We start from the raw sequence: 16379 nt of genomic DNA on the forward strand, positions 1-16379 counted from the left end.
GTTATCAGTGCTGGCTGGAACTGTTCACTCTAGAAATCAAGCAGCTGAGATGGCTACAGTCTTAGTCCCAATAAGCCACTGTTGGCTTAACCATGGCTTCTGAAGCAATTACAGAATTTACTTAAAGTGCTATGCCCAAACCAATGACAGGCTTGGCATGATCTATGAATCAGATTGATTAAAAGTTGAAATACACAAGGCAAGTTAAGGTATGAGTCTGGCCTACTTTAGACCTGGCCATTAGTCTCATACCTCCGCAGACCCGAATGAAGTACGCTACAGTATAAATAAAATTCATGGCGAGTCTTTACTTGTTACACGAATGGAACTATTACATCACAAGATTTCATCACTAGCAAGTTCTTCTACAGACAAGATGGTAAACATTACATAAACTATCCAGAGCTTCATGTTAATCTATAGCAGGGGTGTCCAATCTTGGCAACCTTAAGGCTTGTGGACTTCAATTCCCAAAATTCTTCCATAGCTGGCTGGGGAATTCTGGGAGTTGAAGTTCACAGGTCTTAGAGTTGCTAAGGTTGGATACCTCTGAACTAAAAGCCTATAAGAGTTGTTATGACATAAACTTTTGCTAGTGGGGTTTCTGATATTTCTTAATTTGGCTGAAATACTTTCCAATTTGACTTAGCACTGTTGAACTTACTCGCTTCTGAATTTCACAGACAAGGCTCTTTTAATCCCTCTGCAGCTTCCTTGGTTGAGTTCACTAATCTGGGGGGGGGGGATCCTAATTTGGAAGGGAGGATGAAATTCCCTTCATGAGGCCTTCCATTGTGATTTGAGATAAATTAGAGAGCTCGAGGGGACCATTTAAAGACCACTCTATTGCATCTCTGTTTTTAAGTGGTTCCTTGAAGTATTTGAAGTCCACTGCAGTCCACTGAAAATACAATGACTGTACTTAATGAAAGACAAAACACATCCCTGGCCTAGTGATAACTGAGTTAAATGTAAGCACCCTTTATTAATCCCCTAGGATAATTTTACTAACATTTTCTTCTCCAGGGAAGAAAAAGTCTTTTCCATAACATTAGGTGACTAGCTTTAACAAAAGTAGAATAGGGGCTCCACAGAGACCTAAATCTTGCATTCCTTCACACCTAACTCTTAAGGAATCTCTGTGCAACGGATGATCTGAAGACAGGTGTTTTACCCTGGAGGCCATCTTCAACAAACTCAAACACATCCCCAGAAGAATGTGGTATATCCCAGATCAGAACGAAACCCCCATTCTGCTGATCTGGCTGTTCTTCCAAACATCCAATTTGAATAGTTTGACATCCACTATAATTTTTTTGCCCTGAGACAATTGGGGTAAAAGAGCTTACAGCAAAATGTGTTGGCCATGTTTGCATCAAGAGCAACAGCTCTCTTGTGTTGGTGTGAGATATGAAAAAAAAAAGAGATTAGATGCACAAAGTCTCAAATCCGGCTCAATGAAGATGGGTTGTTTTCATTCCTGTGTGTCCAAAATTAGATCCAGTTGATCCCAGAAGTCTTGATCACACTTGACCATTTGCAACTGACCAATTGCAAGCAGGGGAGGTGAAAACATTTAACATTTCTTCTAAATGTTTCTTCCTTTCAATAAGAAGAAATCATTCAATTAGCCTTCCATTGGCTTTCCAGTTGAAGATATTTCAAGGATATTTTATAGTTGAAGATATTTCAAGGAGACTTAAAGTAGGAATTAGACAACGGGATGATTTGGTCTTCTGACAAGAGTTGTGGACGTGGCTTGTTTCCTTCTTCTGACACATCCCTTAAAGTTGCGGGTTCAACAACAACCAAATGTTTGCCATGTCTCATTTTTCTGAAGCTCACTAGCCTTTCCCTCCCAAATGTTATTCACCTCTACAACACAAGTTTTTTCTTTCTGAGTTTAAGGATGGTTTATTAGCACCATTCTGAGCTCACCCTGTGACAGCCTCTGCTGGTGGTATTATTTTACATCGGGCTTCATGTCCTTGTAGTAGAAATAGCTATCATTAACATACAACTTTTAGTTTTTTAAAAAAAGTGTTTGGCTTAAGAGGAAACCTCTTTTCCCTGGGTTGTTCTTGTAATTCAAATTAAACACTTGGCAGTGGTTTTGCATAAAATGAAAACATCTCCAGAAATGAAAAAAAAGGGGACTGTGGAAGAAGCAGCAAGAGGACTGAAGCTTTTTCTTCCTCCAGGTGGAGAAATGAACCCTGGACTGGTTCTCTGTTTTTAATAATAAAAAACAAAATGGAATGCATCTGGCAACTGATAGAAAAAAACGAAAGTATGGGGACTCCCAACTGGATCCAAAATATGCTCATTCTTTTTCTATTGTTGTATTTTTTTCCCCCCTGCTTTCCACCGTCAATCATTTTAAAAAAACCTAAAGTGAAGCCAGTGATTGACCTGGCTAGCTTTTTTGTAGGAAAAGTTTTGTCTCTGGAGCACATTGGAGCGTCATTAATTCATCCCACGTGCGTAGGTGGAGGGCAAAAAAACCGACCCTTTTGGCAATGCTGTTTCTTCTTGCCTCGATGGACTCCTATGGCCAGGCAGACCATATCAGAATTCTTTAAAGCTGCAACACACAAGAGGATAACATTAGAAATGTCATCAGGTCAGACGGTTTAATGGTATATGAGAAAGACCTTGGGAGAACCTCTCAGGATCCCAACCGAGGCCAAACGGTGCCACTTGCACATCCTATTCAAGAGTCACCAACTGCATTTTAGGCTTAGCCTTCAAAAGGCAGGAGAAAGAAGACATCAGAAGCTTGAGGTTCAGTTCTTCCTTTAATCAAGAAAAGAGTGCAGAAATCCCAAGAACTCTAATCACTGAGCAAGGCTCTTTCTCAGATACTTTGATTTTTCTCCACCACCAGATACTCAAGAAAAAAAAAGATTCCCGGAAGGTGTAGGAGGTCAAGAGCATCTTTAATGATTGGAACCAAAGACACCAAAGCCAAGAGACCTATCAAGGTACACCAGGGGCTTGAAACAGACTTACCGGGATTTATGGCCCCAGAGCATGACTGTTCAAAAAATGGTGATTGACCTGCAAATATAATTAACATAAAATGGACCCAGGTATCTTGGAGGAAGATGGAAAAGCGTATGCAGAAGACATTCAGCAGGGTTCCTTGCTTGTAAAGTAGTGGTTCTCAATGGTTGGGCTAACTGTTCCCAGCAAGGGGGAACTCCCATTGATTACTGTCTCTCCTGGGCGCATTCACCCAAGCAACATCTTATAGGAACCTGCCTGTTTGCCAAAGATCTTGAGCTGCACCTGTTGGCTTTCTTAAGCAAGAGACCCTCAAAGACGGGGTCTTTCTTTTGGTGGTGCCTTGCTTGTGGATTAACTTAAAACCTTCTCAAAACCTAAAGCTACCCTTTACATTAGGGCATAACTTACTAAATGGGCCCTGCTTAGTTAAGTTATGCCCTGATTTAAGGAGAAGCTTTAAATCAGATGCTCCTAGACTGAGGACAAAAGTCAGTTGAAAAAAGAGGGAAGGACAATATGCCATCACTGTTTCTAATAACAGACTCAGGGAACGAGTCAGGCAGTATAAAAATATAAGGAAGAATAAAGAAAGAAAGAAAGAAGGAATGAAGGAAGAATGAAGGAAGAAGAAAGAAAGAAAGAAAGAAAGAAAGAAAGAAAGAAAGAAAGAAAGAAAGAAAGAAAGAAAGAAAGAAAGAAAGATGAGCCAAAGCAAGATCACTGATGAACAAGAAAGAATGATCCTGATTTTGGAAAAATCTCATTTCTCCTTTCTCCATTTTTTCCCCTTTACAAGGGACTTGCAATCCACCTCCAGACCTCCAAGTATACCTGGTAACCACAGATTATTAAGGAAAAATAGGGAACAGGACTAGAATGGAAAACACTTGGTGGTCGGTCTTGAACCCTGAATGTTAACAAGATTAGGAGATTAGGATATAGAGCCTCAGATGCACCTAGTATGATGTGGAAGGCTTTCTTGGGACAAGTAAAGTCAAGTCTAATTATTTCCCAAGATGTCTTGTGTGAAGTTTCCTCAAGTTGAAATTCATTGAATTCGTTAATTGATTTTTGGGTGAACTATTTAAGTGGCTCTAGTAAAAAAGAAGACCACCCTCTCTCAATAGGCATGGTTTAGAGTACACATTCCCACATTCTTGCCTTCCAACCATTGGATTTATAACATTCATCCCCAAACTGTTTAGAAGTTAAGGAAAATGAAGCTGTTGAGCAACAAGTTTGGAGTGACAGGTTTAGCAAAACAAACAACCTGAAAATTGTGACCTACTCAAGTGAGTTCTATGATGAATTCAACATGTTTAGGCTTGTGTTGAAAATACAGGAGCCCATCTGACATCACTACTCTGTGTGTGTGTGTGTGTGTGTGTGTATGTGTATGTGTGTGTGTCTGTGAATCTACTATCAAACCTGCATGTTATTTCAGAGTTGGCCATGGCTTTCACTGAATGCTGCTTTATAACAGGCCAAATTCTTTCTTCATTTAGTTCAGCACTCCCGAAGCTAGAACTTCTCAAATATTCCTGCCGTTTTAGTGTGTCATTTTTAATTTTTAAAATATAAATAGGCCACCAGAAGCATATTTCGCTCACAGAACTTCCACAGCTGCATTGAACTCAAGAGTTGCCACAAGACAGAAGGAAAATTAATGCGGCAAGGAATACTATACTTCAGATTTGCACATTTTTTTCTCCCTCCATTAAGTAGGAAGAGAGAAATAGTGAATATATTCAGACAAGTTATTTTGTATCCCATATTATTGATAGCAATAGCAGTTAGACTATAAGTGTACTGCTTCATAGGGCTTTCAGCCCTCTCTAAGCGGTTTACAGAGTCAGCATATTGCCCCCACAGTCTGGGTCCTCATTTTACCCACCTCGGAAGGATGGAAGGCTGAGTCAACCTTGAGCCGGTGAGATTTGAACCGCCGAACTGCAGTTAGCAGTCAGCTGAAGTGGCCTGCAGAACTGCACTCTAACCACTGCGCCACCTCGGCTTCAAACAAAAGCTATAACAACATATGGTATCAGTTAAGGGGACATTACAGATTTGGAGATTTTGGTTTGTCTCATGCCTGCAGGGTTAGAGTTAGGCTTCCATGAATTTGGGAAGTAAAATGAGATTCATAATGTTGAAAATTTAGGGAATTTTGTACTGGAACTTTTCCAAAGGACTGGAACACAGGTTATCAATACCTGGAATATGGCTTTTTCAAATACTTACCCTCTTTTTCTTGTATAGCAGCCACACCAATCTCGAATTTCTTTGAATACCACTCGTGAAAGGAGCTGAAAGCAGAAGACATGCTCAAAATTACTTTTTCCATGAATTTTGTAAGTCTGAGCAAACGTTTATAGTGGATTAGCAATAGCAGTTAGACTTATATACCGCTTCATAGGGCTTTCAACCCTCTCTAAGCAGTTTACAGAGTCAGCATATTGCCCCCAACAACAATCCGGGTCCTCATTTTATCCACCTCGGAAGGATGGAAGGCTGAGTCAACCCTGAGCCGGTGAGATTTGAACAGCCGAACTGCAGAACTGCAGTCAGCTGAAGTAGCCTGCAGTGCTGCATTTAACCACTGCACCACCTCGGCTCTAAATAAATTACATTTATCTGGTTTATTTTAATACAAATGTAAGGCATTCATGCTCCTCCAACCGATGCACTGTCTTCTATTAATTGCTTCTTTCCAAATTTCGTGATGCAGGTCCCCAATTTGTTTTTTTTTTAAAGTGCAACTGGAAAAAGAATTCACCTTCTGCCATTCACATTTAGTGAAACAAATTTAATTGACTGCTAAGTGGGAGCAGAAAGTTCCTGAAAAGTACTTACCAGACACGCCAAAATATCGGCTGAAATCAACATGTAGAAGACATTATCCCAGCCAGAGCTGGAGATCAAACCGGCTAGCAAAGGTCCAAGAGCAGCACCTGAAAATGGAAACCACACCAAAGATCAGCATCCGAGGAGCCCAACGAAAGTCCAGCTCATGTCATGTAGATCAGTGGTCTCCAACCTTGGCAACTTTAAGACCTGTGGACTTCAATTCCCAGAGTTCCTCAGCCAGCTTTGCTGGCTGAGGAACTCTGGGAGTTGAAGTCCACAAGTCTTAAAGTTGCCAAGGTTGGAGACCACTGATGTAGATGGTGCACATCTTCCATGATGGTAGAGTTGGGAGTCTTTGGTTAGGAACTGTCCTCAAGGTGGTGAAGAAGGGGAAATGAGGTAACCACAAGCATGTGGTTACAGACCATGACATAACATGCCAGGTGGGAACAAGGTCCTTAGCTAGAGTTGTGAAGGAAACGATGGACAACGAAGTATTGTTTCCTGGTGAAACCTGTCTATCGGGGCAACCTGGTTGACCCAAATATGGGAGGGAGCATGCAGCTTCTGCTTTTGCCTTTCAGCCCCAATCCAGGAGCCTTCGCAGGCAGTCACTTTCGCGACAAACTATGTTTGTACTGAATTTATATTTTACCAACAATTTATATCTTACCGACTCCCTTTATTTCTTAAATTCAGCGCAATGGACAATAAAATGAGAACCATTTTTAACGCGGAGAATTATTTGATAGCTTCAACTGGACAAGATAATGTGTTCAAAATGTTGTTCTTTCAGATGCAGACACAACTGCAGGAAAGGTGGTAAGACTGTGGGTCAACATAAATCCCTGCATGTGCAGCTGTTTGAATGTTTCTGGGACCAGACAATGCGGACTTTGTCCTAGCCATTCGTAAGAGTGGATTCAGACTCAAAATGGATCACATTGTATTAGTATAATCCTTCACTTACAACCAATTGATTAATGACTGTTATGGACAGCCCCAAAGCTATTTATGATTCAGTTGTGATGTTCTGTGAATTTGAGTCGTCATTCAAGGACTACCTGTGTGAAGGAAAGACTATCCATTTCTCATTGTTATGAAAAAAATCCTCAATTTTACTGAGATCTTTACTAAGCCCAACCAAGGTTTCTTAAAATGCAATCAAGGATTAAACTGGCAGCCATGTGGCTACTTACCTACAGAACCTGTTCCATCAATGATGGCTGTGACTGTGGAGAGAGCTTTTGCGTTTCCCTGAAGACTTTCATGAGTACCCTGGAAATAATAATAATAATAATGATGATGATGATGTTTGGATTTGAGTACATCAAAAACCACTGGGACCATCAGGTTGAGAAGGTTTTAGAGAACGAGAAAGTCAAGATCTTGTGGGACTTCAGAATCCAGACTGACAGGCACTTGGCCCACAACACACCTGACATAACAATAGTTGAAAAGAAAAAAGTATGGTTCATTGACATTGCAATACCTGGTGATGCACGAATTGAAGATAAAAGCAAGAAAAAATCACAAAATACCGGGACTTGAAAATTGAAATTGAGCGACTGTGGAAAAAGAAATTGTGTGTTGTCCCGATTGTAATTAGAACCCTTGGAGCAATACCCAAAGGGCTACCTGGCTATTTGGAAATTTTAAATTTATCAGACTTGAACATTCTGATTCTACAAAAAACCGCCCTACTTGGAACAGCTTATATCCTCCGACGTTACCTTAACAGTTCCTAGGTCCTTGGTTAGGACTCAAGCTGTTGAGCTACCAACCAGCCCCAAAGGCTGTGAATCTCACCAAAGATTAACCACATAATAATAATATAAACAATTGCAAAGAAAAAACTTGAACAGTGCTTGAACAGCTTATGATGAGTGCACAAGTACCAGTGTGCAATTTCATAGAGCTCAAAAATATCTTACATTTTATTTGTCCATGGGTATAAAACAGTTTTAGTTGACTCTCAGGACTGGCAAAGGAATGCTTTCTGAATCCTATATGAAGGACTCAGGGTGCGAATAGTTTGCTAAGGCTCAGGGGTGGGTTTCAACCGGTTTGCGGCGGTCCCTGCGAACCGGTTGGTCGCCGAACCCGGAAGTAAGTAACTTCCGGGAACGGCGAAGGGCCCGCCCGCCCGCCCGCGGTCCTTACCCGGTTTTGACGAGTTCTGCGCTTCCACGCATGCGCAGGATGCATACAGCGCCTGTGCGATCGGCCAGGAGCAGCTGGAGTGTCACGCAGACGCTAGTACGCATGCGTGTACCCCGCACGTGCACGAGGACGCCGCCGGCCCCGTTCCAACCGAACCGGTTGGAATGGGGCGAGAAACCCACCCCTGCTAAGGCTGGTAATTTGCTTACTACATAGTGTAATTTCTGTTTTTCTGTGTTTTGTCTTTGACAGCTTCCTGTGACAATTACAATTTTTGCTGCAATGAAGATCAGCTAGATATTTATCAGTTTCAGCCAAAAAGAGGAGTGAAGATTTTTTTTTTTTACGTGAACAGTTACTATGGAGAAGGGTTGGCCCATGGGAGAATCAGAAAAGCTTTCCAGAATATCTGCTGGATAAATAGAATTGCTTTGAATCAGCTCTCTTCCAAGTTTCAAATTCCTTCCAAGTTTCAACTTCTATGGGTTACTTTAAGCCAAGAATTTCCATTCTCCTGAGATTCACTGATCCAAGATGTCGTGTTATACTGGGTGGAAAGAAATGTCTTAGCTGTGCCCACATAAATGAACCACTGTGCTATGCATGTAAAATCTTAGTCCAATGAGTCTGTTCAAGCTCAGAAAATTTAAAGCAGATGAAGATGCAATGTATTTCATCCATAGCTATGTATATCAGAATCAGGGTGTTTTGACATTTGATGCCAAATGAGGGATGAACTACACATTACGTATACGTGAAGTCTGGCCACTGTTTTAATTCACTAAATTATAGTTGTGCAAAGTATCGCCTCCCCTCGGGGGGAAACTGAAATAAAAATCCACAAACGTACACATGCAGGGCTGCAAAACTGCACCCGAGTGAATTAAAAGTTGTGGGTTGCCAGAGTTGACTCAGATGGCAAGCCAAAAAGTAGTAGGATAAAGAATAAAGAACAAGTTCATCCTTACCAAATCAGCTGACACGGCAGTTGTAATGAGAGCATAGGGGCCATTGACAAGGCCACCACAGATAATGAGCATTGCTGAAGAAAAGAAAAAAGGAAGAGGATCGTCAGCTCTACAACCTAACCAGGTTATTTTCCAGCTAAGGACAGGTAGTCCTTGGCTTATAAACTAAAAGGTAAATATTGCTCTCCAGGTCAATGTAATGTGAGAATCAGTCCAGATTTTCTTTTGGGAAGTTAACATGCATTTGTAGCAAAAAAAATCTCCAGAAAGGAATGTGTTCTTACCTACGGATGTACCTAGTCCATTTTGGCCAACATAGTTGTACAGAAAGAGCTGGAACCAAAAGCAAAGCAACAAGTGAGAATTCATCCATAAAGAAAAATGCACCAGCAACTTGGAACAGAGCGCCTGTCTCAAACAGGTGGTGGCCACGGACCCTTTTTATATTGCCGATTATTTTTGACAATGCCATCTTCACAAAATATCTGGGACTCTTCAAACTTTCCATTAATTGCAAGCAGCGTGGCTAAAGGCAAACAATTGTGGGAACTTTGCTTCAAAACATCAAGACAACCTAAAGTTGGAAGAGGGGCTTAGAGGCTACCTTGCCTCTAAAATATAGGCCAAGGTTTGCTTGAATTCTGCTTAGCTTGTTGTACAATCTCAGACAATTATGGCTTATTTGGTAAAATATATAATGAGATGGAACTATTTGCAAATCAGATTGCAGTACATAAAAACTGCCAGTGAAATGTTTATTTAATTCAACGCTAGCTTTTCCATCAATGATCAACCAGAATACTGCATAAAGCTAACAATCTTCTTACATACCATTTCCCCCCGAAAATACGACCTACCCCGAAGTCCTAGCTTGATTTTTTTTACATGTGCACCCTACCCCCAAATAAGCCCTAGTTAAGACCCCGCCCATTCCGGGGTGCACGAGGTGAGGTGAGGTGAGACACATGGGTGAAAATTAAGCTAGTGTGGAGATGCGGGAGCTGCCCTACTTACCAGGCCTCACACACGCCGATACCTGCCTTGCCTTGCAGGCCCACTTCTTCTGTGGCCACTTGCCATCGCTCACACACATCGCCCCAGCTTCCGTTTTGCCACCAGAGCCCTTCTGGAAAACCCTCTGCAGCCGATAACAGAGCTCTGGATTGATCCGGAACTCTTTTATCGGCTGCAGAGGACTTCCGGAAGGTCTCTGATGGCAAAACGGAAGCCGGAGGCGACACACGCAAGCAGCGGCAGAAGAAGTGGGCTGGTAGCAGGCTCATGCTGGGCTGTCAGTGCCACCACGGCGAGGTGAGTCGGTAATTAGACAACCCCCCAAAATAAGATCTGTTTTTGGTAGCAAAAAATAATAATAAGACCGGGTCTTATTTTCAGGGAAACACTGTAGTTTCTCCTCCCAAAATGATACAGTACTTATGAACCTGAAGGTGATATGGGAATACTCACCATGGGAGCTGCCAGGATAAGCATTGCACAGCAAGTGGTGGCCCTGCCTCCAGTGTAGTCCGATATGAGACCAGCCACAATGCCACCTGCAGGACAAAAAGGTATAGTTTCATAGCAGAAGATGCCAAAGCTAAGAGCTGGTGGGAAGGCAGGTGCCGATCCTACACTTAAGTCCAGAGTTTTCTTTTCCAGAGCAGAACTGAGCTCCCAGCTACTTTCCACTAGAGCTGCCGGAAGAAATGGAACGGCAGCAAAAACACAAATAAAAGCATAATTGCTTGGCTGACATCCAGTCTTCACCCAGATTCTTCCAGCCAAGATTTGGTGGCCCTACTTTCATTTCAGCAATCTAAATTTAAATGCAGGGAAGGCGTTTGATGATTGTTGTTTTGGAGTCAAGAAATACTTCATGATGTGCGAATCACTGAAGAAGCCACCCAAATATTGAAAATTCTTTGGGTGGAATTTGCACCCAAACGCTTCCTACCCATGCCTGCTCTTGACCGTCAACTCATCGCCCCAACGCCACCCCTTTTCCTAGACTCTGATGCAGAAATGAAAAGAAGGCTCCAGGGAAATCAATCCAACTTACCAATAATGCCACCAACATCAAACAGAGTTGACATATCTCCAGCTTCTTTTGCACTTAAGCGAGCTGCAACAACAGAAAGGAAGAGGAGTAAACATAGCAATAGCAATAGCAGTTAGACTTATATACCGCTTCATAGGGCTTTCAGCCCTCTCCAAGCGGTTTACAGAGTCGGCATATTGCCCCCAACAACAATCCGGGTCCTCATTTTACCCACCTCGGAAGGATGGAAGGCTGAGTCAACCCTGAGCCGGTGAGATTTGAACAGCCGAACTGCAGAACTGCAGTCAGCTGAAGTAGCCTGCAGTGCTGCATTTAACCACTGCGCCACCTCGGCTCTCAACATGAATGAACGAACGATGGTCAACGACCCATGGCAGAGAACATGCTTTGTTGGGCTGAACAATAGGTAGGATTCAAAGTGGGAAAGGAGTTTTGAAGTAAGCATCCAAGTCTGACAATTGCTACGTATGCAACCCCAACATGATCTATTTCTATTTGGATCAGCAGCACCTCACAGCTGCAAGGCACTACATGCATACTTCAAAGGTCCAATTTAAAAAATAACACAAGATCTTCATTAGCAGCATTGGGGAAACTACTGTTCATAATTTGAAGAGTCATGGCCATTCAACCTCGAGAATAGTAAGCTGGATAGTAAGCTCCAACTTACTTTGATCTATTTTGTTCCAAAATAATTGACTTGAAAATCTTTAGCACCCAAGGATTCACGGTTCCACCACAAAACCGCGTTCGACTAAAGCGCGCTCGACTAAGGCGCGCTTGACGAAACCGCGTACCTGACGTCATCACAGCGCGACGGAAAAAGCACGCTGTGAGCGCTAAACCTAAAATTAACCCCTAAACCTAAACCTAACCCCCCGAAACCTAACCCTAAACCTAACCCTAACCCTTAACCTAACCCTAACCCTAACCCTTAACCTAACCCTAACCCTAAACCTAACCCTTACCTTAACGTGAATCGGCTTGCTTTCAAAGCGCTTTTTAAAGCGCCCTTTTTTCTCCGCGGTCGCTGTTGTTGCGCTGCTGATGATGTCAGCGACGCGCTTTAATCGGGCGCGCTTTAGTGGACCGCGGTTTTGTCGTGCCATGAGGATTCACATAGCTCCAGAGTGTTACTTTTCTCAAGTAATGCTCTATTAATATGTTGGCCAATGTTTCGCCAACCAAAGGCCACATTTAACTTGCTTATTCTGCATCCAGGGAGGGGCTGGGTGCCGAATAAGCAAGACTATGTGATAATTGTGGCAGAGTCTGGAATTTTCCATGCTAGGAGATAGACTCTGTGGGGTTTCCCCCCACCCCCTGAATTTCTTAATCCTGATTTAGAGTTGACGCAACAGCTTTCAAGGTCCTGCAGTTGTGCCATTAAATTTAGCTGGCATGCAACGGCTGAAATTTGATGTGCTGGATAGTTATGTGTCAAAACAGTCCTTGGAAACACCATAAATCAAACTTGCTCAAGTAGGTCAAAACTTCCTGGACCGGCATTATCATTTGGGGATCAGAAGTAACTTGCTCCTGACTCACCAACATTCACGATGTAAAGCGGCAGCCAATAGAGAAAGGTGTAGCTGACGAGTTTGGCAAACAAAAGGCAGAATGAAAATTCGATCACTCCCTGCAATGGCGAGAGAGACAAAGAGAGAGAGGGATTAGTCATCAGCAAATGCTCAAAAATCAATTAGGAGGCAGAAAAAGCAACATCTGATGCTGGACAGAAGATCAGTGATCTAACTTTCCTGATTTCCTGTTTCATCCTTCTTAAATGAAGCTTGTGATTTTTTTTTAACTTTAATTTGAGTAACAAAACGGGGGGGGGGGACTCAATCTAGTCTTGCAGGCAATTCATTGATTCATTTATTTTTGTTAAGAGATGCTCTAATTTAGGTCAGGACAATCACAGCAGAGAAGTGATCCAATCTTTTGCCTTCCATCACATTTAATCTTCCCACATCTGACCTGCACAACCAGCCCAAAGGGAAACTTGCTAAGAGTGAATATCTTTTTTTTCCTCTTTTTACAACCTTGAAATCCCTTGCTTCAGATTGGAGTCTGAATTACCTCCACTAGACTGATTAGATCCCACAGATTAGGCCTCCTCCGAATTCCATCCGCCGGCCAGTGTCGACTGGCGACTACCCGGAGGAGAGCCGTCTCTGTGGCTGCTCCGACCCTTTGGAACGAACTCCCCGTGGAGATTCGAACCCTCACCACCCTCCAGGCCTTCCGCAAAGCCCTTAAAACCTGGCTGTTCCGACAGGCCTGGGGCTAAAGAGCTGTTGCCCCCGTCTCGAATGGTATGACTGTTGTGTGTTTTTAAATTATGTATTGTTATGTTTCATTTTTTATTTTTTTGTCTGAACCCTCCCTTCCCTGATTTGATTTGTTAGCCGCCCTGAGTCCCCTTCGGGGGAAAAGGGCAGCATATAAATATAATAAAATGAATGAAATGAGTCAGGGCAACAGAATGGAACTAGCATTTACTGGCTGGGTACTCTTCCCGATGCCTATGTGGAGTTCTCAGCAAATGTTTTCTCTTTGCACCCTGGTAGAGAAACATCTGTCGCTGCCTAGAATTGAACTCTCAGCCTTCCAAGTGGAAGGTGAGGGTCTTCACTTCTAGGCCACCATGCAGCTAATATCTTACTTGGTTCAAAATCATCACTAGCACTGCAGTTGCTATTAGATCCACTGTACTAAAGATGCTGGCATGATCCTTTTAAATTGGTTTCCTGTTGGGAATAATTCCAAGGAAGAGAAAAATGATTCGGAGCTGAGATCTGTGTGTGGAGAGAAAGGCTAAGCATGCCCCCCTGCACTTGCTTTAGACCAAAATCAAACTGTCATCCATAGATGTTGGTTGGGAAGCAAATGAAATCCCTAGGATGATTGGCATGATGATGTCATGACATACTGATCTCATTTTGATGTCATTGTGGATTCTACGTGGGTCCAGATTGCCATCCACAAGTTGCAAGATGGACATCCATTCTTTCAGCCTTCTCTTTGGCCAACAGTAAAGTTTGACAGCTTACTGATTAAGTGCACTCACAGGAATCTTGAGGGCATCAATGAAACTGATGGCTTCTCGGTCCTCCCCAGAGCCTTTGTCATGATCCACCATGTCAATGATATTTTCTCGGCTGTTGGTAGAGGCATTCAGGCTCCCGTCACTGATGGAGTGTCCTGCCTCCAGACCTTTCTCATCAGAACTGGCCTCCTGTATAAAAACAAACATATATGGTAGTCTTCGAATTACAACTGTTTAGTGACTGAAGTTACAATGGCACTTAAAAATTGACTTATGGCTGTTTTCCACCCTTATGACCATTGTAGCATCCCCTTGGCCACGTGATCAAAATTTGGACACTTGTCAACTGGCTTGTACGTAAGACGTTTGCAGTGTCCTAGGGTCATGTGACCACTTTTTGTAACAAACAAAATGTATTTATTCCCAGATAAAACTTACGTGGTGAAGAGGAGGGCTGCAGTCAACATCTTCTGGATCTGAAAGATGGAAACAATATTTTATTTGAAATTAATGATTTCTCCAACAGACGGTAGGGACTGCCACAGGGGTGGGTTTCAGGCGGTTCGCGGCGGTCCCCGCGAACCGGTTGGTCGGCGAACCCGGAAGTAAGTAACTTCCGGGAACGCCGAAGGGTCCACCCACCCGCCCGCGTTTCTTACCCGGTTTTGACAAGTTCTGCACTTCCATGCATGCGCAGGACGCATACAGCGCCTGCGCGATCCTCCAGGAGCAGCTGGAGCATCGCACAGATGCTAGTGCGCATGCGTGCACTGCGTGCGTCCATGAGGACGCCGCCGGCCCCGTTCCAACCGAACCGGTTGGAACGGGGCGAGAAACCCACCCCTGGACTGCCAATAGGTGTAAAGGTACATATGGTAGATATGGGAATTATAAATAATAAACAACAAATTCAGTTCGGGTGAGGTCTCAGTGAATTCGGAGTGCAAAATGGACATGGCCAATGGATTCAGAGATGCATCGGTATGCTCAGGAGGGAATTGACTTTTCGAAGATCCATTATCTACCTTTCCTGGTAAAACACCTGAGAAAACCCCACTGGGAGGCAAATCCATTTAGGATTAGGGTTAGGTGTCCATGAATGACAGCAAAATGGACATCGCCAATGGATTAGGAGTGCATGAGTATGCTGTGGAAGAAGCAGTGCTGACTTTTTGTCCCTGCCTTACTTATGTTTCCTGGTAAAATACATGTATCGAAGTAATTTTCTGGCAAAGAATGTAGTAATGTTGTTACCTGCCACTAGGTGGTGACAGCCACTTGAATAAAATGTGGCCCAGGAAATAAGAAACATTAGAGCCCCCCCCACCCCCCACCCCCCATTCAACTGAGCTGATCTCATTAACACATCATCAAGATATTTCTCCGTGTTGAGGTGACGCAGTGGTTAAATGTGGCGCAGTGGTTAAATGCAGCACTGCAGGCTGACTGCTAGATCAGCAGTTCAGCGGTTCAAATCTCACCGGCTCAGGGTTGACTCAGCCTTCCATCCTTCCGAGGTGGGTAAAATGAGGACCCGGATTGTTGTTGGGGGCAATATGCTGACTCTGTAAACCGCTTAGAGAGGCCTGAAAGGCCTATGAAGCGGTATATAAGTCTACTGTTATTGCTATTGCTATTATTGATGTTATGACAATTATGGCTTGCATGATCCAAAATGTGAGAATTACTTTTATTTAAATCTGCAGCATTTTTGTTCATCTTTTTTTTTGCAATTTGAGAAACTGATTCAGCCTGACACAATATGTTATTTACACATATTTGGATTAAGTATTATTTACCTATCATTTCGCTAGCAAAAACCATAAAGTTTTAGTTAGAAGACATTCATTGAACTGGATATATTTTTTTCTCCTGGGTCATATTAAAATATTTAGCACTGCAGACATTTCAACTAAAAATAATAATTTTCAGGGTCGATCTCTGCTGCAGGGGAAAATTAAGTGTTTTAACCCCATTTCACACATTTTTCACTTAGGGAGGGGAGGAAGTACAATACACCATCTTGGGAATTCTGACTGCTAGAATTAAAGGTAAAGGTTCCCCTTGCACATATGTGCTAGTCGTTCCCGACTCTAGGGGGTGGTGCTCATCTCTGTTTCAAAGCCGAAGAGCCAGCTCTGTCCGAAGACGTCTCTGTGGTTATGTGGCCGACATGAGTAAATGCTGAAGCCGAATGGAATGCTGTTATCTTCCCATCAAGGTGGTCCTATTTTTCTATTTGCATTTTTATGTGCTTTCGAACTGCTAGGTTGGCAGAAGC

General features: G+C 42.9%; 1 protein-coding gene across 2 annotated transcripts in view; it reads right to left on the reverse strand.

Annotated features, from left to right (window-relative positions):
* Window positions 1-288: 288 nt before the first annotated feature.
* The window catches only part of SLC37A2 (solute carrier family 37 member 2), a 46304-nt gene continuing 30213 nt past the window's right edge, over window positions 289-16379 (reverse strand). The window contains exons 8-19 of one of the 2 annotated variants that reach the window (XM_032228710.1): window positions 14537-14574; window positions 14120-14287; window positions 12595-12685; window positions 11047-11109; window positions 10455-10540; window positions 9272-9320; window positions 8988-9061; window positions 7056-7134; window positions 5863-5960; window positions 5251-5315; window positions 3013-3060; window positions 289-2584 (exon numbers count right to left, since the gene is read on the reverse strand). In XM_032228710.1, the coding sequence (XP_032084601.1) occupies window positions 3042-3060; window positions 5251-5315; window positions 5863-5960; window positions 7056-7134; window positions 8988-9061; window positions 9272-9320; window positions 10455-10540; window positions 11047-11109; window positions 12595-12685; window positions 14120-14287; window positions 14537-14574 (830 nt within the window). In that variant the 3' untranslated portion in view covers window positions 289-2584; window positions 3013-3041. The remainder of the gene's footprint in view (window positions 2585-3012; window positions 3061-5250; window positions 5316-5862; window positions 5961-7055; window positions 7135-8987; window positions 9062-9271; window positions 9321-10454; window positions 10541-11046; window positions 11110-12594; window positions 12686-14119; window positions 14288-14536; window positions 14575-16379) is intronic. The other variant, XM_032228711.1, reaches the window with a different exon arrangement.

The sequence above is a fragment of the Thamnophis elegans genome, chromosome 13 (assembly GCF_009769535.1).
Source record: "Thamnophis elegans isolate rThaEle1 chromosome 13, rThaEle1.pri, whole genome shotgun sequence".
Lineage (NCBI taxonomy): Eukaryota > Metazoa > Chordata > Lepidosauria > Squamata > Colubridae > Thamnophis > Thamnophis elegans.